Consider the following 22,749-nt stretch of genomic DNA (forward strand, 5'->3'; position numbering starts at 1 on the left):
TAAAAAGTCATAATATGGCCTTCATAATTTGACTTTTTATTACAAATACATTTCTTGCAGTTTAAAGAAGCTAAAAGAAATAAAAAGACACCTAAAATTTTTAAAGCCAAAACTCGTTCACAGATCACTTTCTGAGGTTTTTTTGGAAACATGAATCATACCAGAGTAATCTTTATCGTAACCTCTGAGGACAGCGCAGGGATTACAGTAATTTGAGCGTTAAAGAGAAAAGGATGGTACTCAGAGTAGAAAAACAGGTTTTAAGGTGCTTTTAACGCAGCGATGATCACTGACATAACAGGGAGTGTTGTAATGACAACAGAATAAAAGGAAGCAGAGGCCCTGATGAACAGGTTTGTCCCTTTTAAAAACAAACCTTTATTGAAACCACACCAAAATTCTTTTTTGAAAAAAATCATGTACCATGTAAATAAACAAACAAACAAAAAAGAATAGAAAAACAAACAAACACAGACATTCACTATATTTTTGCCATCACTGAGACTGAGTAGAAATAAAGTGGAAACTAGAGACTGTAAAGTAAACAATGATAAATGCTGCACCGATACTGAAACAAGCAGGAGAAACTGAAAAGCTTTCAGTGGCACAAAGAGAGCTGTTGATGATCCTGTACGGTTTAACAGTAAGCCAAAAGGCACACAGGTGGAATACGGGAGATAAAAACGACAGACCACGCTACATGACACAAAATGCTATTTGTACACACTACGCTTTAGATTTCATCCCGTCCTCTGCACGTTTTATGAACCCTGACAATACTTCCTTCACACGAGGACCAAAAATCTAAATTGGTCTCCTAATTTACAACACATCTGGCTGAGATGATCCTGTTTTGATGCCATTTACTCCCTGAATTATATCATTTCCTATACCCATGATTAAAAAAATGTTCCTTTGATTTAATATATGTGGATGTCTATTATTATTCTTTCGTGTCATTCTAAATATATCAGCTGCAACGTTTAAAGAAAAAAAAAAAAATACAGAATGAATCCCTGGCACACTCAGTAACAAAAGATATCATCTCCTCTCCTTTCCCCTCCTGACACTGAAGATGGAGGAAGCCGACATGTGATAGTCAGCATTCTCACGTCACTGGAGCAGAAGGAGCCCGAGAGGATCTTTAATAAAACAGACGCATCCCTGCAGCCTGGTAGTTAAATCAAGTGCCCGAGACTCTTATATGGACAAGGTGATACAATCTCCTGAAGGAGGTCGTTTCGGACTGGATTTAGCTAACAGGCTAGCAACTTTGCACTTATAAATAAGATGTGAGGAGAGGGTTGGAAACAGTCATCATGACATTTTGCCAATCTGTATCTTCTTCCAGGCCTCAGAAGCAGTGAAAATACAGGAGTCGATGATCCCCGCGACTGTGAACGTCCCTCCGACGATGGCACAAATCTACAAAAAAAAGAAAGAAAATGAAAAAACGATCCTGTCAGGCTTCATATTTCAGAGCTTTGATGTCTTCTTCTTAAGTCTCAATATCAGCTGGGCCTAATCCTATTTATCAAAACAATGCTCTGCGCCAACGCCACGGAATTTATAGGAATCCAACAAAAAGCCCTGCTGTAGGCTGACTCACAATCTTGAGCCGTGACTCATGATCACATTAAAAACACAGTCATCTCCTACCCATGCCTTAAGTCATGATAAACCTAAACAACACACAAGACGAATAATGGTGTAGCTCATCAGGCAGGCTGCCAACTCAAGCCTGACCGCATTATCAGTCAACAGGAAACTTTCTGATCAGGTGCTACAGGCTACGCCAAAATTCCACCGATGACAAAGGGAGTTGAGGAAGACAAAGGGAGTTCAGTGAGTTAGGAAATGGTCATTAAGTTTCATACCAACACCACGAAAGCTTCATTCAGAAGATGGTTAGACTTTGGTTAGCACAAAAACTAGAAAAAGGAGGGAACGGCTAGCCAGGCTTTGATCAGAGATCAACCCAGCAGCATTATTCTTAACCATGTTAGCAAACATTTGAACGGCTTATTTTCTATCTGTTACTGGGCAGTGAAGATGTTCAATCACAAAGCTGAGATATTTAGCTAAAATGCACGAATTTGTCTCCTCATTTCCCTTCCTTAAGAACAGCTTCTTGACCGCTACCCTTACACTGAGATCAAATTTTAATTCAACTTTAGCGAATAGCAGATGAATCAACTGAAGGGCCAGATGCATCTCTCAGGTCAATTTCTTCAGAACATGCCTGACACGTCTTCTGCTGTCATCTATTTCTACAGTTTTCTCATTTTTTTTAAGTCTCCAGCTCTTTGGGAATCACTTTGTTGTTGCGCAAATCCTATTTTATGCCACACGGCATAAAAACTGTTATCTTTGACATTTTTCATAGACTTAACTAAAGAAACTGGAATAAAGGTGCTTTTGTGATAAAAACAAAGTGCCTAAAGATACGATTTAAAATATGTTATTTGCCGAGTTGTCCGTTATGTGTAAACACAACACTAGTTCATTCACTGAGTCAGGTGCCTTTTCTATCCTTGAATGATTCATAGGTGGCATAACAAACAAACAGAAAAGGTCACGTACACGACTGAAAATGAGTGAAAAAGCAGCCAAAGTCCAGAGAAAAACTGTGAAAGACTTTCAGAAAAGCTGGAAAATTATTACTTAAGCCCTTTAAAAACAATTCAAGAATATCTGGCTCATTGAAAGCAAAATATAATGAAATAAGGTGTGGTTCAAGACTTTTGCACAGGATAGTAAAAAGTTGATCTTTGGACTTGAACTTGAAAGACCTGCAATTCAAATAAAAGCGGCTTTTGTAAACAGCTTTGGGGCCGCGGGCTTTGTGTTTACTCACTGTTGTGATGAAGCGGTAGAGGGGCTGTCTCCGCTCCGTGTACTTCACTGTGATCGGACTGAGATCGTACCTGAACCAGATCGCTGGGATAATTCTTCCCGTGTGGCTGTAAGCAACATATTCCTGTGTGTGGGGGGAAAAAAAAAAAAAAGATTACAAGTGAGGAACTTAATCCCATTACGTTTATAAAATAAATCGGCACATATTCTCATCTACAGCGGTGGCAGTGGTGTTTGTGAGTCACTACAGAATCAGTTTCGGAATAAGTCACTCCACAGTCATAAATGATTCAATAAAAATGAATCTCAGCTGAATATTATTCCAATGAAGCAATCTCGAGGAGGCTACAATGTAAATTGAATTATTGTTACGAGCTGACAACGTTATCAGGCGGTATATATAAATCCATTTCTCCAAAATCAGTGCTGCAGTAACTGCCCGACACAATAATGTTGACCACATTAAACACATTTAACACAACGCAGAAGAATGTCGCAGTCCAAGCTCGGATGCGGGCCTCAGCTGGACCACTATTTACGCTTTGGAAATTAGGTTTTGGAAATATTTTGCTCAGGCCCTTATTGTCCCTTCTTCACAGCTGACCTGCAGTGTTATTATTCCACACTCCACTCCCAGCTGTCTTCCTACACAGTTCCAGGAAGTGTTTTTTCTTTTTTTCCTTTATGGTTTGTTGACATCTTGAGAGTTTTTCCAGTCACTAGGATTGAGCTTTCACTTTCAGATGAGTGCAATGTTAACACGAGCTATACGTGCTCCGGCCGTATGCCGACATGGACGCGCTGCCTCTATGATGAGAAAAGGTCATCAGCTAATGAGTGCAGGGATGCGGTACCTTATTGGCTACTGTGTACTGATAAGAGAACCTCTGTCTGCCTGAGAGGTCTTCATACACTGTTGGTACAATCTTCAATATGTAGTCATGTGAAGCAAGAGCTGCAAGAGACATAACATTAATTAAATAAGACAAACAAAGCATCTTCAGTATTCAAGATGAATGCTGTCTTTGTAAAACAAGTTCCCATGTAGTTCTGTCCAGTGAGTGTCTTGTGACATTACATCATCCTAAGCTACATTGCCAAAGGTATTCACTCACCTACCAACCATTGAATTCAGGTGTTCCAATCACTCCCACAGTCATAGTTGTATAAAATCAATCACCTTTAATGCTCTACAAACATATTTTAAAAATCGGTCGCTCAGTGAATTCAAGTGTGGTACCTTGATAGGATGTTGCCTTTGCAATAGGTCCAATCGTGAAATTCCCTCACTACTAAATAGTCCAGAGTCAGCTGTTAGTGGTATTATAACAAAGCGGAAGTCATAAGCAATCAACCATGAAGCACCTTGTAAGGTCGCCAACTTTCTGCAGAGTCAATCGCTGCAAACCCCCAAACTTCATGTGGACTTCAGATTAGCTCAACAGCAGTGTGTAGGGAGCTTCATAGAATGGGTTTGCATGGCAAAGAAACCACATGAAAGTCTTACATCACCAAGCTCAATGCAAAGCATTGGATGCAGTAATGTAAAGCACGTCACCACTGGACTCTAGAGCAGTGAAGACTTGTTTTCTGGAGTGACGACTCTGGCAATCTGATGGACGAGTCTGGGTTTTTGTGCCAGGAGAACAGTACTTGTCTGACAGCACCATGCCAAGCGTAAAGTCTAATGAAGAGGGGATTATGGCTCGGGGTTGTTTTTCAGTAGTTGGGCTCAGCCCCTTAAGTTCTATTAAGAACTAAGGGCCCCTTCCTGTTCCAATAAGACTGCGTATCAGTGTGCAAAACAAGGTCCATAAAGAAATGGATGAGCAAGTTTGATGTGTGAAGAACTTGACTGGCCTGCACAGAGTCCTGAACTCAATCTAACAGAACAGGATGAATTAAGAGCGGAGACTGTGAGCCAGGCCTTCTTGTCCAACATCCGTGTCTGACCTCACAAATGTGCTTCTGGTCAAAAACTCCCATAAACACACTTCTAAACTTCGTGGAAACTTCCCAGAAGATTTAAAGCTGTAAACGGTGGGGCAGCATATAAAACCCGATGGATTAAGAATATGATGACACTCAACTTCATGTGTGTGTGAAGGCAGACAAGGGAATACTTCTGGCAATATGGTGTACGTAAGCACTGTCATAAGTTGGTCATAATTATTACATTTGCTGTCTAGATACATACGATTAGATGACATCTTGTCTGCCCCTCCTAAAGCATTAAAGGCTCCTTGGACTTTCTGTACCTGTGTGACAATGAAGAGAGAAAAGATCTGTGTTAATATGGCAGTTATTCTTCTCCACTTTCTCCATCTAAAAAAAATAAATAAATAAAAAATGTGTCCCACCTGGAGCTTTTCTCCAAAGGCAAGCTTGTGGATGGTGTGGGTCATGTCAGGGCTTTGAGGCTGTGCTGTGGCACTATGTGTCGACACGTGGAAGTTTCCCGGTACCTGAACACAAATAAACACATTGAGGTGGGTTTGTGCCTAACACCACAAGCACCTGCAAGACATTTAGTTAGCTAATGAGGGAGCCTGAATGCATTTGGTTGGAAACTAAATGTTCCTTGCCTCCCAACCGCGCGTGTTTTACATATTTCCAACTACTCCCCCAAGCATGAGTGTCAATTGTTCAACTGCAGGGTTAATCACTGTAAATGCAGTGGAAAGACTGACGCACAAGATGCAGACGTGAGACAAACACAGCTTCATGGAGCCTAGATTATACGGATAGGTGTAACTAAATCCAAGAGCAGCCTCAATTTAGCGTAACTCAATTTAGACCCAAGAGGTTGGTGGGGGCAATCTCCATTTTTAACTCGAGTCCAACTCAAATATACAAACTGACATTCAATCCAAGCTTGCTTGTCAGTAAAATACAAATATCAGCCCGACCCAGTCCATCACAGTGTAACTACTGGGCACAGAAAAGCAGAGTTTTGCAATTTCCTGAAGGGAAGCAGTAGTATAAGTGATTCACACAGCATGTATGGATTAGGCTTCTCGCACTCTCAGGTGAGATCTTACTTTGTTGATGCTGAACTCTCCCTCAAAGCGACAACCATCACCCTGGTTGAGGGGAATCTTCATGGAGTTCTCTATGTGACCGACCTCGTGGCGTCCCATCTCATCTTGGATGTCCAAACCCACCACTGAAAGCAAAGAAACAAACTCAGACGAGTGCGAGGACGATCGGCCAATAAATCGTTTCGTTAAACAACAGAAAGGAATCAACAAAAAGAAAAAAAACATTGACAGTTTTTCTGAGACTTGTTTTAGTGATTACTTTAATCTCTAAGATATCCGGAAAACAATGATGAACTCAAGTGATTTTTTTTAACTCTATAACAAATATTTGCCTATTTTATTGATGAGTTTCAGCAAAAATCAGCAATCTGGGAGCATCACCACCTTCTGGTTAAATATGAGCAGCTGTTTGTTGTTGCTGTTTTATTTATTTTATTTTGAAAAACCAAACAAGCACTTTTTATTCAAAAAGAAAAAGAGAATATCTGATTATCACTGCACAAAGTGACCCACAGAGTAAACACACAATCAGACCATTTACGATACCCAATCACCCCCGTCTCCCCGTGTCGGTGTTTTTCCATCTAGACTTCACCCCTTTCTTTTAGGCGGCGGTGGCACACATTGGCAGTGGCCTATTTTCAGAGCCTGCCTGCATTTTATGTCACCCACGAGTGCACAGAGAGAGAGAGAGGGATGTCTGCTTGATCTGTGCTAAAAACCTCCACATGCCGTCTGTCTGACCTTTGACATTCAAGACGGGATTCTCCCCCCTCTCCATCTCTATCCAGATCTCAAAATACAGTGCATAAATATAAGTGACGTGTGTGTGTGTGTGTGTGTATGCGCCAGTGAGAGATGGTTGTCTCTCCTTTTTAAGACATTTCGGACTGGAAGCAGGTAGAAAGAAAGTGGAGGTTAGTATAAGGTTATTTACACGCGGATGTGCTTTTCCATGAAGTCACAAATCAAGGCGGGGCAACCGGTAAAGGTCACCGAAGAGAGATGATGTTTAACTCTGGAGCAGCAGAGCAGATAAACGCTAAAACCAGGGGATGGAAATGTCAGGTTTTCCATGATGAAAGAGCCTCTTCCTTGAAGTAAATTTGCAGCGGATGACAAGCTCTTTGGAAAATTGACTTGTGTAGAATATTAACTCGTGAGGAGAGGAACATTTCTGCTCATTACGTGCAGCTGCACTGTGTGGTCAAACCGACGTGTTTGAGCTGGTATTTAAATGGGACCCAAACTTGAGGGGGGAAGGGAAAGGGCTTCAATTTTGCAATTAAACAAAACGACCTATACATACAATCATCAAGAGCTTTCATTAGTAACGGCAGGGGGACGGCCTTTGTTTAGGCATGCCATGAGTGAGTGAGCTCGTCTGAACACATGGCCAGCAGCTGTGTGTCTGCGTGCCAAAGCCTCTATCGCACAAATCTGGACTTAATTTTCACACAAGCAAGTTATAAGCTTTTCCATTTTTGGATATCGCCCGAGCTGAATCGATGTGTGAGTTTTCTGCGCTGTCCCGAGACCTGCCGGTGTATTTGTGCAAGCGATTTGTCATTTGGCATAGTTTTAGAGGAGGGGCTGGGGGAAGGCACGAGGAGCACAAAAGTGACCTAGTACCCTTCAATCGCACGTTACACAGACATCTGAGCGCAGGGTACGAGCCAGTAGAGGCGACTTAATGTGAAACACAGATCACATCTGTGTGGCAGCACGAGATTCAACAGGAGATACAGAGGATGCTCTCGTCTTATCTATGAGCATGCCAGACCAAAACTGCCAATGCAGTATTGTGAAATGTTCTAAAGCATGCCTCATTTCTTTACATTTTGCTAGGAAAATGGAAAATAGATGCAGCAGGTTACTAAAACATATATGGAAATACAGTATTATATGGCAAAAACAGTTCTAATGAGGTGGGAAGTCAATATTTAGTAAGGCCCCCATTCATTCACACAGCCTGAACTCTCTTAGACAGATCGTCTAATAGTTCTCTTTTTTGGATGTTTCTACCTTTTGTTCTGTTCTCTGTCAAAATGATCCCACGCTGCTTCAAAAATGCTGAAGTCCAGGCTCTGTGGTGGGCAATCCTTGACTGAAGCTGTTTCATTGTGTTTTTTTCTTTCCACCTACACCTTTACTGCACCGACAGTGTGTTTGGGATCACTGACATGCTGAAATATAAAGCTGTTGCCAAACAACACTTTGCAGATGATACTGTATAGTAAATCAAAATCTTATGAGACCTTTCTGCATTTATAATTCCATCAATTTTCACAATATCCTCAAAATAATTCAAATTTGGATTCATCACTCTATAAGACTCGTTGCCATTGATTTTCAGTCCAATTCTTGTGCAATTTGGTATACCTCAGGCTTTTCTCCCTCTTTATCATCATTAATAATGGCTTCTTGAGAGCACACCCTTTCACCGAGCCCGTTGAAGTTTCAGTGAAGAGTAAATGGATCAACTGAAGGTCCAGACGCATGCTGTGTCAGGTCTTTGATGCTGATTAACCGCTATTTTTAAAGCTAAAAATTTAAGTTTCTGTTATGCCTGGACACAAAATAGCTGATTTGTCCCTTGAATTGTTAAATTGTGCCTTTTCTATACTTGAATGATTCATAGGTCAGCGCTAAGTGGTTTTAAAAAAAAAAAAATCATATGAACTAATAAAGAACTGAGGGCTTGCTCAAGACATTTGCACATCACTGTAGTTTTGAGAGTCTGTTTCTTTATCTAAGGGATAGTTTATCCTTTGCTAATATGACAGGTTAAATGACAGGGCACACAGTAAGCATGAGTCAGATAAAGGGGAAAACAAACTGTTAAAAGAGGCCTTACAAAGTGTGGAAGAAAAAAATACAGAAACAGAAGATGTAATGCAAAGAAATAGATATTTGTATATATGTATATACTCACAATCACAGTGTAAGTTTGGCAAACTGATGTTTAAACTCACTTCTATCTTCCCACCACTGTCTTTATCGGGATCATCCACATACAGTTCATTTACACTGCAATGGATGGAGAAAAGAAAAAAAAAAGGTTAGAAATGGTTAGAACAGAAAATCAACTTTTAATTTAAAGAAATGTGGTATTTTCATTAGAAAAAGACACTTTTCTCCCTCGACGTCATGCTATTGTGCGCCACTTTAATAGTAGGGGACTCATCTTCTGCCAAATTGCAAGGAGAGAGCATTTGTGTATCTCTGCCGGTGTAATTTCCTTTCTGTCACACCCTTACCAAGTCATTGCTTATTACACATTGCCAAGAGGCTGACGCATGCACAAAGCCAATTTCCTGTCACAAATTTGACTCCATTCATTGGTTACAACACTGGCTGGGCAGAATACATCATAATGAGGGCATTGACATTCATAATTAAGTCCCTGTTTGTGCCTGCGTGGTAACCAGGGAACTGTGCGTTTCAGCCGGAGGATATTACAGACGAGCGGCAGTACCTACATTTCAGTGGCTATGAATCCCGTCAGCTCAGACAGGAAGAGGAAGAGTATGAAGACACAGCAGAGGATGGAAACTGTGGGCAAAGAGGAAGAGAGTCAGAATGAAGACACTGTTCAAACCTAGGTCACTGGTGATGTCTCATATATCACTTCTTTCACATAGAAGTTACACAAGCTTTACACAGAATGATGCAAGTCAAATGATCTGGACTGACTGGGTCTTAAGGAACGGCTGACGTAAGCTATTGGTATTAATGAAATCACAGCAGCTAAAAAAAATAAATCCCTAAATAGCAGTTTTACTGACAGTGTTAGCCCTCCCATTATGTTGTTTTTTCTTTCTTTTAAAGAACCTCCTACAGTAATTACACATTAAATACCAGCACAGCAGGCGGCCATTACAGCATTTCTTCTTTGAGAGAGGTGATCTCATGCTACGCCTTAGTAAGCCCTACAAACAACATTTTAGGCTTCCTTAAACTCACACACTGACAGTCACCCAGACCAAAAATGGCTTCCACAAAAGAGGCTGAGCAGACACCAAAGTAGGAAAAATTAACTTTAACTGTTCAGTGTCTTTGTGCCGACATAAAGCCTAAGCTTAAAAACACACTAAAGGAGAAGCAGCCAGGTCGTCCGCTTCCCTCCATGTGCCAAACTAATCAGCCGAAGAGTCAAATAAAAGAGTGGCTATGTGTTTACTAAGATAAATGTGGAAGGAACTGATCTGTGTCTGTGGTCTATCTGGTATGGTGAGAGCCTTGGTTAGAAAGCTCTCGCTCAGCAGGTGAGGCATGTTTACGTGGCAACCGTCTCCTAGGTTCGCACAGTCACGTGACCTTGTGGTTTAGCAGGGCGTCACAGGCGGACCTGCGGCTAGAGGAAGCTTTACATAAGGTAATATTTAACCAACAAACAAGGGAGTGTCACTGTGACACATAGATTACGAATTCAGGTTCATTAAAAAACTTGTACAGTAAGTTTTCCCTGCCTTCAAAGGATGCAATATAGGACGATGATTACTAAAGATGAGTGATTTTTAATAGTCTCACAATGGAAATACTGACACCCCGAAATGATTTACAAAGACATGACTGTCTTCTATTTACGCTCCAGCTTATCCGGACAGCTCGGACATTCTTTGGACTGTGACACAAAGGAATCGGCTACAATAACACCATGAATCAGTCACTGACATTTGAAACTAGCCCTATTTATGTAATCAGATGTGGCTTTTTTGTTACATCTTTGTTCCTTCTAAGGCTCATTTTCCCCACATAGCACAGGCAAATTTGATTTTTTATTTTATTTTTTTCCACATCAGCCCGGGCAAAAAAACCCACACAAATACTAAGAGAGAAAAATCTGACAAATAAGAGACTGTTACATTAAATCCAAACCATGAGTAGTTCCAGAAACCACAGTGGCCAAACAGAGCTTTTGTTTAGGGTAAACTGAGCCCTGCAGAATGTGCCCTGGGGCAACAAAAGCAGATGAGGGTCAAATATTTGGCCTTTTGTGAAAAGGCAGGCTCTGGTTCTTTTTTGCCACCGTGGCCTGAATGTTATTCGGCCTGCTGTGGATGAAGCATTAACAGGTTTTTAATATCCCAATCTAACCAGTGGCGTCATCCCTAGACAGCGGATGGAGACAGGAAGGGAGTTAACTGAGTGTAGGAAAAACTTATATCCATTTCCTCTTGGGTGGAAACGTTAGTGTATAACTTTAGTAACTTCTTTCTGCTGTCCATACAGAAAATTATTTTTCTCTGCCTTAAAAGGGTCCAATACTGAAATAACACTTTTAGTTTATCCACTGTGTCATGAGTTTTCCTACTATGTGTCTTTGTCAGCTGACTAATGAATACGACTGCTGCCAAAAATGTGTCATCAGAGCTCTTGTCTTCTATCAAGCAGTGAATAATCAATATAGCCCCTGATTACACAATGACTTATTGATGACAAGTAGGAAAACTCATGACCTGACAGGAAAAAGCAGTCAGATTTCCACTGAGGACTCCTGAGGTGCCAGTGACTATGAGACAGCATGATTATTAGCATTTTTGTCATACCAGATGTGCTAAAACAGGTACTGCTCCAAGCTGTTTGCTTTTTACATAAGAGCATACCTCTGTGCTGACAAAAGGGAAGTACTTGAATCACAATTACTTGTCATCGTTTTCCTAAACATCTGCCTCCCAGAGCAGGGACTGGCATCTGATTCTATTTACTTTTTATGTTCAAGCTGAAGAAGAAGGTTACAGACTGTGAAGCCCTGCTAGGACTCAAATGTCATTTTGAGTTAAGAATGAGGCGGTTTAAAGACATCAGAGTAATCAAAATAAAGTACTGTGCAACAGTCTCGAGTCACCGTTAATTTCTTTGTATTTTAACTCCAAGGAGCCAGACTTTATTGTAAGAGAACAATAGTTCCTCAGGCTTTCTGAAGGTCTTTCTATGCTTTTCACTGGACATTGGCTGCACATTTGTCACATATTTTCAGTCTACTTCTCGCACCCGACCGTTTGGAGAGAGGTACAACAGTGAGTGTCTCGTTAGAATTACTGCACCCACTTTCCATGCAAAATATAAAGCAATGTGTGGTGGATTCAGAGCTTTGTACAGTGCTCTATGTTAAAAAAAAAATACAAAGTCCATTATGCCTCCAAAAACAAACTTTGGATTAAAGTGTGTGTGTGTTTTGACTAGCTGGTGTATTGTATGCCAGAGCTAGAATGTAATTAGCATAAAGATGGGCTAGCTATAGATGAAAGTTTTTTTTTTTTTTTATTTCTGGTTGATTCAGTCTGGTTGATTAATGACAAGCAAATGTTCCTGTTAATATACTTCAATTAACTATTGCTAAAAAAGTGAATCACTAAACAGGTGAACAAGCCAAGAGGATAAATGATGCTAGGTTAGCCCTGCTTACAAAGCTTAGCTTAAAAAAATAGTTTTTAGCAGCTCTGATATTCAATAATTAGTATGTTTCTACTTTTTTTTTTTTTTTAATGTAAAGTTGAGCAAGTTCTTTTTATTATAGTGAACAAAAATAGTATGTTGTAGTTCTACTTTGTTGCATACCTTTATTTCATTTGAGATGTCTATAATTGTGAGTCAACTATAATCAAAAAGTGCTGTGTTCATTTTGCAACACCCATTCTGAACTACTAAAATATTAATACTAAAGTTACTAAAAGCTACACTGAAATTAAACACTGACATTTACACTAAAGTGAACTGATTGACTCTACTATGGAAATAAGCTGAGGCCTTTAGACTACGTCCACACTAGCCCGGATAGATTTGAAAATGGCGTTTTCTACTGAAAACACTCCGCGTCCACACTAGCGTTTTCAGTCATTTTCACAGAGTTGTGCGTCCACTTTGAAACGGCCGAAAACGCTTACGTTCCAGTCCTGCGCATGCGTGAAGCGCCAGATGATTCGGCCTGCCTCATTTCTGTCAGCCGTTTATTTACTTTCCGGCTCTTTGAAACGTCGCAGCAAAAGGTTGAGGAAAATTTTTTAAATGGACTGACAATGAGGTGAAGTTGTTGCTGCGAGTAACACAGAAGTACAAAGTAGCAAGAGCGAGTGAGAATTAAATAATTTGAAGAAAAGCTAATAGTTTTGCAATCTTCATTAGTTTTTATTTTTATTTAGTTTTGACTTCAGATTTTCAATTTTATATCAGTTTTAATTAGTTTTTACCATTTGTTTGCTAGTTTAGTTTTTATTTTTATCTTCTGCTTATCCTTGGGTATGTTGCTATTCCAGCTACCATACCCTGCACACTGGAAAGGTCGCCAGTCTGTCACAGGGCTAACACGCAGTGACAGACAACTCGCATTCCCACCTATAGGGAACCTATGGGTTATTAAAAAATAAATAAAATTAGGGCAGATGAACAACCATTGATACCAGGCAACTATAAAAGATTTATCTTGGCCCCAATGAGACTATTAACTCTTGCAGCACTGGGTCTTCGTAATTTTGGTTCAAGTGATTTGCTAAACTTTTGGAAGGCAACTGACTCACACAGTTGTGTAGATATCCCAGGCTCAATAAACATATTCACCAACGCTTCCTCTCGCTTGTGATGTTCCTGCGAATTGACCAACTAGCAGCCATTGGGTCGCTGTTGGAAGCACTGCATTAATGTTTTTTGTGGAGTTCACTTGGGATGCATCACGCTGCCTTGCCTGGGGCAAGCTTCTGTTTCTGGGGATGAGGATTGGGCGTGCTCCTTTACCTTCTCAAGGTAAGCCTGGTTAGCCTTCTTGTGCGAGCTTTTCAAGTGCACTTTAAGGTTTGTGGGATTTTTTTTTTTCCCTTTAGAAATGCACCACATAATTTGTCTCATTCCATTACAAGACACTTGCTTTTATCTAAAACACAATCATATTCAAAGTAATCTGAAATTGGACTGCAGCGATTTCTCCCGACTTTTGCTGACACGATTCTGCGTGGGACGGAGCAGCAACACAGACGACTCGACTAACGTACTTGCCACCTGCTGGCATAATGAGACACAGCAAGAAAAAAAACCTGGAAACTACACTTCATTTTCACCCTAGACTATTGTATGACACACACACATCAATGAAAACTAAACACATTTTTGCTATAAATTCAGTTAATTTTAGTTAGTTTTGTGAACACTCATTACAGTTTTAGTTCGTTTTCCTTTTTTTGCAAAGTCTTGTTTTAATTTTTATTTCCGTTAACGAAAATATTTTTTCACTTCTAGTTTTTGTTATTTCGTTAGTTTTTGTTAACGATAATAACCTTGGTACAAACTGATATTAATCTTTAATAGGGCTGTGAAAATTGAGAGCAAACAAAACAACCGCTGTATAATGCCCTCTGCTATCTTTGTTTAGTTGGTCACATGACTGCATCACATGACTAAAATGCATCATCATTTTTAGAAAGTCTACGTTTTCACTGTCCACACTGCGACGCAAACGCACAGTCTTCAAATGTATTCATTTTCAAAAAGCCGTCTCAGTGTGGATGGGAGGCTAAAACGGAGAGAAAACGAAAACGCATTAGTGTAGACGTAGCCTTAATCAGCACAAAGATAGCCCATACACACAAATCTAAGCACCTATGGCACAAACATTAACACATGCCATCTTACTTGTTCAAAATATGGTTTATCGCCTTTACACTTTGGTTTGTGTTAATTCTCACTCTAAGTCCTGCAGAGGCAGATTTTGCTACCAGCAGCCAGAGCAGTCAGAACGAGTGTTTTGGCTGATGTCAAACTACTGCAAGCAGCTGTACAGTCACGAAGGATGACCTTTTCAGTTAACTTTCACTGGAAAAAGTGATTACGTCTCACATCTTATTTTGCCACATTTTGCATCTTCCATTTATAGAAGCAAGATTCAGGAATTCCTTTCACATATGTGGAACAAAATCCCCCCCAAAAAAATTACAAAAAAATGAAAACCTTAAAGTAGATGCTCATAACTTTGGCCTGTGAGTGAAGGACTACTCACTGAAAGCTCCTGTGTATGTTGGCTGGGTGAGATCCTTTGGCACTTTCCTGTAGATATCAAATCTGAGGAGAGACAAAAAGAAATATATAGCAAATGTAAATATTATGTGCTGAAAAACATTGCACATTCTGTACCCATCATGCCTTGCGATATTACAGAAGCGCGGTGGAATGTTAGCTTTGGACGTCCGCCATTATATATAACAGATCCAGACGGCCAACCGCAACACATACAAACACACACACACGCACTTTTACAGGGTTACAACCTCTTCCTTTGAATGTCTGCTCTGTAATTATGAACTGACCCCAACAAAGGTCTAACACTCCACACATACACAAAGCCAACAAAAACACACACAGAAACATAAACACAAGTTCACCGACAACTTTAAATCATATGGTTTCATCTTCTTGGCAGTAAGTGGATATAAGAACTGCTGATTTACTCTCGGTAAAATCCTCAGTTTAACATTTTTGGATATTTCTAAAAATACCTTTCTTAAACTGCTCGTAAATCAGCGTTTAAGAGATGGGAAGATCATTTCCACCTGACACAATCGACTCTGCTTGTGAAATACTGTTCTTGCCAATTTTAGGAGCTAGAAAAAGGAAGGAGAAAAAAATCTGCTACTCAACACCAAAACTATTTCGGTTCAGGACTTCTTGCGCTTGTCCTTTTTGGGCAGTGAAAAATCTTTTGGCTGACTGTGCAAACTCCTCCCACACCCCGATCTCCCCACTCAACTCTCCTTAGCAGTCTCCTACCAAAACAATCACATCTGTCTACATTTCTTCCACTTAGAGCGTCCAGAAAAATAATCACAGCTAATGCAATGCAGGGCCGGGAGGAAGTATGAGGGTGGGCTTCCTGTAATCCACCTCTGTTTCTTCTCTCGATGTTGCATAACCTCCTGCTTTAACGCCTTTGTTTTAATGTGAAGCACTCCTAGATCCCAAAACTCTCATTCAGCATTCCTCTATGTGTATATCATCACAGTATACATCCATACTAATGTAGATAGATAATGTGCACTGCCTTTCCTCACATGACAGGTGGAGCAAAATGATATACATCCCCACCATGTGAAGGCCTTGTAAGTCAAGTTCTAGTCTTTTCCACGTCTTTGGAGTTTATTCAAGTATTACTTACGCATTCTGCGGTGTAGATGGTATGAGTAGACTAAGGCTGAAGGCAGATTGTGGTCATAGTGGTATTATTTGGAACAGAGATGTTCGAGATATGTATTCAGCCACTGATAAGAACGTAAAACAACTGAGCTCATTTTATGAATATGCGAGTTGTGCAGTTTGTCAAGTTCAGCATTATGGCAGGAAAGGATCATTTTACATAAAGGAAGTTCATCTGGAATATATTTGGATTATTCTTGGTTATACAAATACAGGTTTTTTTTTCCAGCTTAATTAGAGAAACAGTTCAGCTACATGCACATGTATTTTAGAAAATTGACCTTTTTCTGTGCATTTTTGCCTTCTGTACACATGTAAACTGAGCTTTTAAAATACTCCTTGTTGTCTTTCAGTGTCAAATGTGTGAGCCTTTACCATCTTTTTTTTTTTTTTTAAAGTCAGGCTTCTGATTGGCTAGCATTTCCATACAACTAGTGTTTTATCACTACTTGTGTGCTCCTGACAATGCATGACATTAGTTCTTGTGTTTTCATAAGGCCTGAGATAGTTTCCATAGCATTGCTTACGTGGACAGGATTTTTTTTTTTTTAAACAAAAGCTATAAATTCCCCTTATAAAAACTACATGTGTATCTGTGGATCTATACATATACATAGATATATACACACACACACACACACACACACACACACACACACACACACACACACACACACACCTTTGTTTTTAACAGTTGAAGGTGTTGGAAAAAAAAAAGAAAAAAAGAACAATATGACATCACTATCACTGACTCCACATACAATATTGGCTCAAGTATTTCGAATTACACATCATCTGATTTTAAAAGGTGACCCATGTAACCACACTATTCACTAGTTAAAAGCAATGAGCTGCATGCAGACACGCTTCCTCGCTCACATACGTCATTTTGCTTTGACATTAAAGTAAAAACATACTGTGATCATGTCATCCTACTGGAATAACACCGCTGTTTCACAAACAGTGTCCCGCACTTCAAACCAGGGGTAGGTAAATAAAGGTCTGATTTAAGATTATACCACAAAAGGACAATAATAGACAAGGCCACAACACACAACTTTCACTTGACAGTAACCAAAATGAGTTGTGTTTACTGCCTCACAGCTAAACTATTTCCTTTTTTTTTTTTTTAAAGAGACTTATTGTAACATTTTTAAACAGTCCTACAATGTGTTCACTCTGAGGTGACAAAGGTTAATGAATTCATTAGTAAAATTAATATGTTCATTACACTAAACAACAGTTTAGGAGAAATGTCAGACACTAGTAAAGCTTCAACAAGTATTAAACAGTTAGCATAAATGTTAACCTGGTTGTCACACATGTTAACTTAAGCAGTTTAATGATTTGTAATTAGCTACACTAGCCGTCTGTTATCATCATCGTAGTGGCTAGCAGAAGTAATTACTGCCGGCTGACTGGATGGAATATTGAGTAGTGACAGAGCAGGTTGTGGACACATGGAAACAGGTGGGTCGCCTGCTGCGCAGAGCAGCGGGGGAACCGTAGCTGAACTGAGTAGAGAGTCCAGAGTGTGGAGAACTAATCCGAGAACATAAAGAGTGGAATCCAGAGCAGAGCAGAGCTGCAGGCTTTTCGACTTTTAAAGTAACTGGTTAAAAAGTTTCTTATTTCCTTGATCGCAGCTTCAAAATGTAGTCAGTAACTTTATTATAATAAAGTACAATTTATAAAGTTAAACCTTTTAAAGTCAGCAATTTAAAAAAATATTTAAAAGATCCAGGAGTTATTTAAATTAAAGAAAATATACTTTAAAGAAAAACATGACTATACACCTACTGAAGTGTAAAAAAAAAAAAAAAAAAGACTGACATAAACTTTCACTATATGTATTTTTAACCTATGCGACACTGTGGTTTTATCAAACTATCTCTACTCAGAACACTTCATGAATATTTATGATGAGGTTCAAGGGTTCACATCTCAGTGTACCACTCGTAATTTCCTGAATTACCGTCAACACATCTCCTTCCGTCACATCTCACTGCTCAGATGTTATGTGATTAGGGAGGACATGATGTACCAGCATCTAGCTGTTAACACCATGACACGAAAACACAAGCCTACTTTTCAAGGGTCTTAAATAAATAAGCCGAATCTCGGCAATGACTCACGGTGATTCAGTAGTTTGTTCCATGTATAGCCGAGTAAACCCACATTACAGACGATCAAGGTTCTTCTTTTCACACCTTACACCACAGAATATAAGCAATACTTCTCTCTTTACGTAGGTAACCCAACTGCTGTTACGATAAAGTCATTACTGCAATTATTGAAAAAACAGGGAGAATCCATATTAAGCCTCTAAAGTGACCATGTAATAAACACAGCAGATCATCGGGTTGGCTAACACAAAATGTCCTTGTGCCAATAAATGACATAATCTAAAGGACATTAAACTTGGGCATAAAAGCCTTTCGGTGATTCACTCGTTCCTTCAGTGACGCTGTTCGGTCATCCTGAATGAGATGATCCTCATTGTTGGAAGTTGGCATTTGTGGAAGAACTTTATTACTGTTGAAATGTCAATCTACAGCAGCTGAGAAAGATACGCATTTCTAGAAAAGACCAAACCTAGAAATTTACTACCACATATTAGAAGGGGAACACAAGACCGTATATGTGTACACCATCCTGCTGCTGGGGAAAAAACAAAAAAAACCTAGAACACCAACTGTACATTAATCCAGAGGTTAAAATAGTCCCTAACAAATACACAAGTAACTCTTTGAGGAAAGCTGTGTCTTTTTTTTTAAAGAAATGAAAATGTATACATGCAATTAGGTTTTAAATTAGCACCTTATTATTTTTGCTCATCAGATTTATGAACATAAAGGCAGAAAAACACCAGCTTCGCACTTTAGCTTATTTGTTGTGCGCTTTGAAATAAATAACATGCACATTCTGGGAATACATCCTACTTTTGTGGATGGTGCAATCTATGGTAGCCAAAAAGTGTTACACACCCTCACGCTGGTGACTAACCCTGCAGTATTTTTGAAAGGACAACACCTCGAAACAGTTACTCAAGCCTTTTCTAGCTGTTGCAATGCGGGTTTTGTATGATCGAGGCATCAAGCAAAGCATCCAACGATGAGAATCTGACCTCTTGTGACACACAGTTCATCCAGAGTGTTTTTTCTTCTGTAGTAAAATCATTCTGTCAGCACAACACAGCTGTAATCTTTGGAAAAAGATGACAGACACTGATTTCCAGTTTGACCGTGCTGTTGATCATTTTCATCAATCTGTCCGATTTTTCTGCGTTAACATTCAGCACAGCTATACAGCTATCTGAAAACTGTGATTACTTCACATTAAATAGAGCTGGAGGATTATCTGAAACATTGTCACATATGAGCCTTGTTGGTTCCTATTGACCTATCAGCAAATGACATCACATTTACTAATGGAAGCTGTGGCTCAGGACCTGGGATGGGCAATTGATTTTTCCTAGGGTCCATGTGAGAAACTGTAACTGTTGCGCTAGTAAGCCAAACTCAATTCTGCTCAATATGAACTTTCTCTCTTTATAAACTGCTACCAGTAAGAATTAATGTTACAATTAGGCCCTAAATGTGACTCCCTGGTAAGATTAACTGCACAAGCTCTGCACAAGAGACAGAGCGGGTCATCTGCTATTCGGAAGGTCATGGTAAAGTTGCGAAAACGTCCTTGGGCAAGGGAGTGAACCCCATACTCCTCCAGATGGTATAGAACAAAGCACTGTGTGAATGGGTGACTAAAGCTTGTAGTAAGGGACGATCGTGGCTCAAGAGACTGGTGGTGGTCAGAGTGTCTGGGAGCCTCGCCTCTGTCAGTGCGCCCCAGGGCAGCTGTGGCTACAATGTAGCTTGCCATCACCAGTGTGTGAATGGGTGGATGACTGAATGTAGTGTAAAGCGCTTTGGGGTCCATAGGGACTAAGTAAAGCTATGTACAAATACAGGCCATTTACCATTTACAATAAAAGGCACTTTGAGTGCTCGGTTAGAACCAGTCCATACTCAAATATTGTGCTACATTAATTGTGTGTGTCAAAGATAGTGTTTTAAATTTAGATGGTAAGAAACCAACAGACAAACAACTAAAAGGCACTTGAATAAGCCCAAAATGTAACAATGCAATCCACAGGCAGGAAACATAAATATTATTAACAAGTACAAGCACTTTACAACTTAATTTGCTGTCAAAATAAAATGCATAGAAGATATTTTGTTTATGACTTTGCTAAATGTTTTTCTTCAATATAGCAGCTGCGTTGTTAAAATACTGTTAGGAAATGACTTTTGTTGGGTCTGGTGAGCAACAGGATAACTGCAAAAGTAATACATTACTTATTCAGAGCCTCTGAAGAGATACGTTTTGTATGTGTTTAATTCGTTTCCAGAACACGCTGCAGTTGAGTTTATCAGATACCATTTTAGACTCTGTATAAATGTGTGAAGTTTCATCTCTGTGAACTTAACAGTTGTGACTGTGGATATGGCAGATTTCCATTCAAAATCTAAAGGCTGGCTCAAAATGTGTTCTTACTAAATTTGTCTTGGCACTGGCAAACAGGATGAAGTGAGCATTATGCAAATGGGCAATGCAAACATCCTGTTTTTTATTCTAACTGGCCGTACTCTATTGATAGGTTTAACAGCCCTGTAGAGAAAGTGTGGCAAACAAGTTTAAGTTGCAGATTAATAGCTTGAATCGCTCTGCAATGGCTGTGTTCCGGTTTCACTGTTTATTGGTGGCTAATGACTGAATGTTTTGATGTTTGTGTACTGAACGTGCTACACAGTTTCTTTTGTAAACCAAACCAACCGTGCTGATTGTAATCGGGCTCACGTCTGGCAAAGCTGGTCGAGGACATTTGCACATGCGCAAAAAAACGAACCCACACAAAAACCCGAGCATCACTGCGGCGACTTAACGAAAAACCCGTGCATAAAAAAAAATGTTTCTTTTTAAAAAAAAACCGAGCTCGCTCATGTCAAACGCAACACATCATTGTGATAACTTTGGCTGCCTCAGTAGCATGTGATGCTGAGCCAACTGTTAATTCATCTAGAGCTCACAGACAGCAGACCACCACCACTTTCCACTTCATATCCCGCCACAAAGAACCGGAAGCCCCCCGTACTCACCTCCTAACATCGAAAGTCATGATGTTTGCACGTTGGACAGGGGCGTTAAAAAGAAGAAAACTACAAACAACAGGAGACCATACTATCTTCAACGCTACCGGTTGTTCATGGGTACCGGGCTGACGTCAGCTTAGGACGCTTTGCAGAAGCTGATTGGCTAAGATGTACTTCCTGTTCACTATGATTCTTCTTCCTCCGAGTGATGCAGCCGTATTTTAATGGGCCGAAACATGAATGGGAAAACGTTTTTTAAATTAAGAAATAATTAAAAATTAACATTAAGATTAACAAAAGATGAACTTGTGCAATACGATCACATTTTTAAAAATAATTTTATTGACTGAAAACTATAGTGTTTTTTTTATTTATTTAGTAACGTGAATTTTAAGAGGAAAAGGAATTATGAATTTTATGACAAAAATGGGCAATACAAACTGCTCAAAACTCAAATTTAATCCAGTATTATCCATGTGTTATGCTCTTACTCTTATTTTTCGCTTTCTTTTTTAATATGTGCAGCAAGAGAACAAAAATATTTTTAAAATGTTTAAAAAAAAAGCATGTACTACTCCAAGTCTCATTCACCTACACATTTTAAAAGTAAATATTTAGCTGACATTCACATACACCCTCACTGCAGTGATGGATGAATTGTGGGTAACTCAGGGTTCAGCATCTTGCCCAATAAAACTTTAGTTCATTTGATTTTCCCAGTTGGTCTGCACTGATACTTGTGTAGCACTTTTCTGCTCATTTTCTTACAACATGCCTCAATATACAAATTCATACAAGCATTATGTCATCATGAGAACATAGCAAGCCAGGAATTAACCCACCAACCTTCTGATTAGTGGCCAACCAGCTCTACCACCTTTGCCAAATTGCCATAGAGGAAAAGGTTCTCTTCCCCTTTTTTTAAAATAATGCTAACAACTCCTTCTTACCAAGAAATGAAAATTTATAAACATAAAACTCTGCCACCTCAGTGGCTGTATCTAAGGAGGACTCTATCAGAAGGTTGGTGGATGAATCCCTACATTCTCAAAGTATCCTTATGAAAGAATCCTTGGGCAAGATCCACAACACCAAGACGCCCCCAATGCATTTGTGTGTGTGTGTGTGTGTGTGTGTGTGTGTGTGTGTGTGTGTGTGTGTGTGTGTGTGTGTGTGTGTGTGTGTGTGTGTGTGTGTGTGTGTGTGTGTGAATGCTGAAACAACAGCTGTATGAATGTGATTTGGTGAGTGAGACTAGGAAGTGCTTGTAGTGCTAAACTTGAGTAGAAAAGTGTTTTAAAAGTACCAGTCCATAAATTATGAATAGAAAACTATTATGCAATTGTACATATGACAGGTAAAGGTAGTTTTGAGTAACTTTTTAGGAGTCCAAACAATAGATTGTTTTAAAGAAAGGTGTTATTTAATAAAAGAACATGGGTTTTTATCATTACTGTTATTCATGTTGTTCTTACTTCTAAAAGTAAGTAAGACACTTTGCCCTTCTCCCCCCCCCCCCC

General features: G+C 39.5%; 1 protein-coding gene across 3 annotated transcripts; it reads right to left on the reverse strand.

Moving 5' to 3' along the window:
* Positions 1-340: 340 nt before the first annotated feature.
* ergic1 (endoplasmic reticulum-golgi intermediate compartment 1) lies at positions 341-21,390 on the reverse strand. Of its 3 annotated transcripts, XM_085476179.1 has the most exons (10): positions 21,236-21,388; positions 14,887-14,948; positions 9,380-9,452; positions 8,833-8,927; positions 5,898-6,022; positions 5,217-5,321; positions 5,054-5,114; positions 3,711-3,811; positions 2,858-2,980; positions 341-1,425 (listed from the first exon to the last, which is right to left on the reverse strand). In XM_085476179.1, the coding sequence occupies exons 1-10, from the start codon at positions 21,253-21,255 to the stop codon at positions 1,318-1,320; spliced, it is 873 nt and encodes a 290-aa protein (XP_085332305.1). In that variant the 5' UTR covers positions 21,256-21,388; the 3' UTR covers positions 341-1,317. The 3 variants fall into 3 exon arrangements, with proteins under 3 accessions (XP_085332305.1, XP_085332312.1, XP_085332321.1); XM_085476186.1 differs by lacking the exon at positions 3,711-3,811 and having other exon boundaries at positions 21,236-21,390; XM_085476195.1 differs by lacking the exons at positions 8,833-8,927; positions 9,380-9,452; positions 14,887-14,948; positions 21,236-21,388 and adding an exon at positions 7,923-8,802.
* Between the last annotated feature and the right edge of the window lie 1,359 nt (positions 21,391-22,749).

This window comes from Copadichromis virginalis, linkage group LG2, assembly GCF_057382275.1.
Source record: "Copadichromis virginalis isolate Kocher_CV1m ecotype Utaka linkage group LG2, C_Virginalis_male_GT1.1, whole genome shotgun sequence".
Taxonomy (NCBI): domain Eukaryota; kingdom Metazoa; phylum Chordata; class Actinopteri; order Cichliformes; family Cichlidae; genus Copadichromis; species Copadichromis virginalis.

Coding starts and splice junctions, on each gene's coding strand:
- ergic1 (XM_085476179.1), bottom strand. CDS start 21,255: ATGACTTTCGATGTTAGGAG. Junction 5,115..5,216: donor CCTTTGGAGAAAAGCTCCAG/GTGGGACACATT, acceptor ATTGTCACACAG/GTACAGAAAGTCCAAGGAGC. Junction 1,426..2,857: donor TCTACCGCTTCATCACAACA/GTGAGTAAACAC, acceptor TTTTTTTTGTAG/ATTTGTGCCATCGTCGGAGG.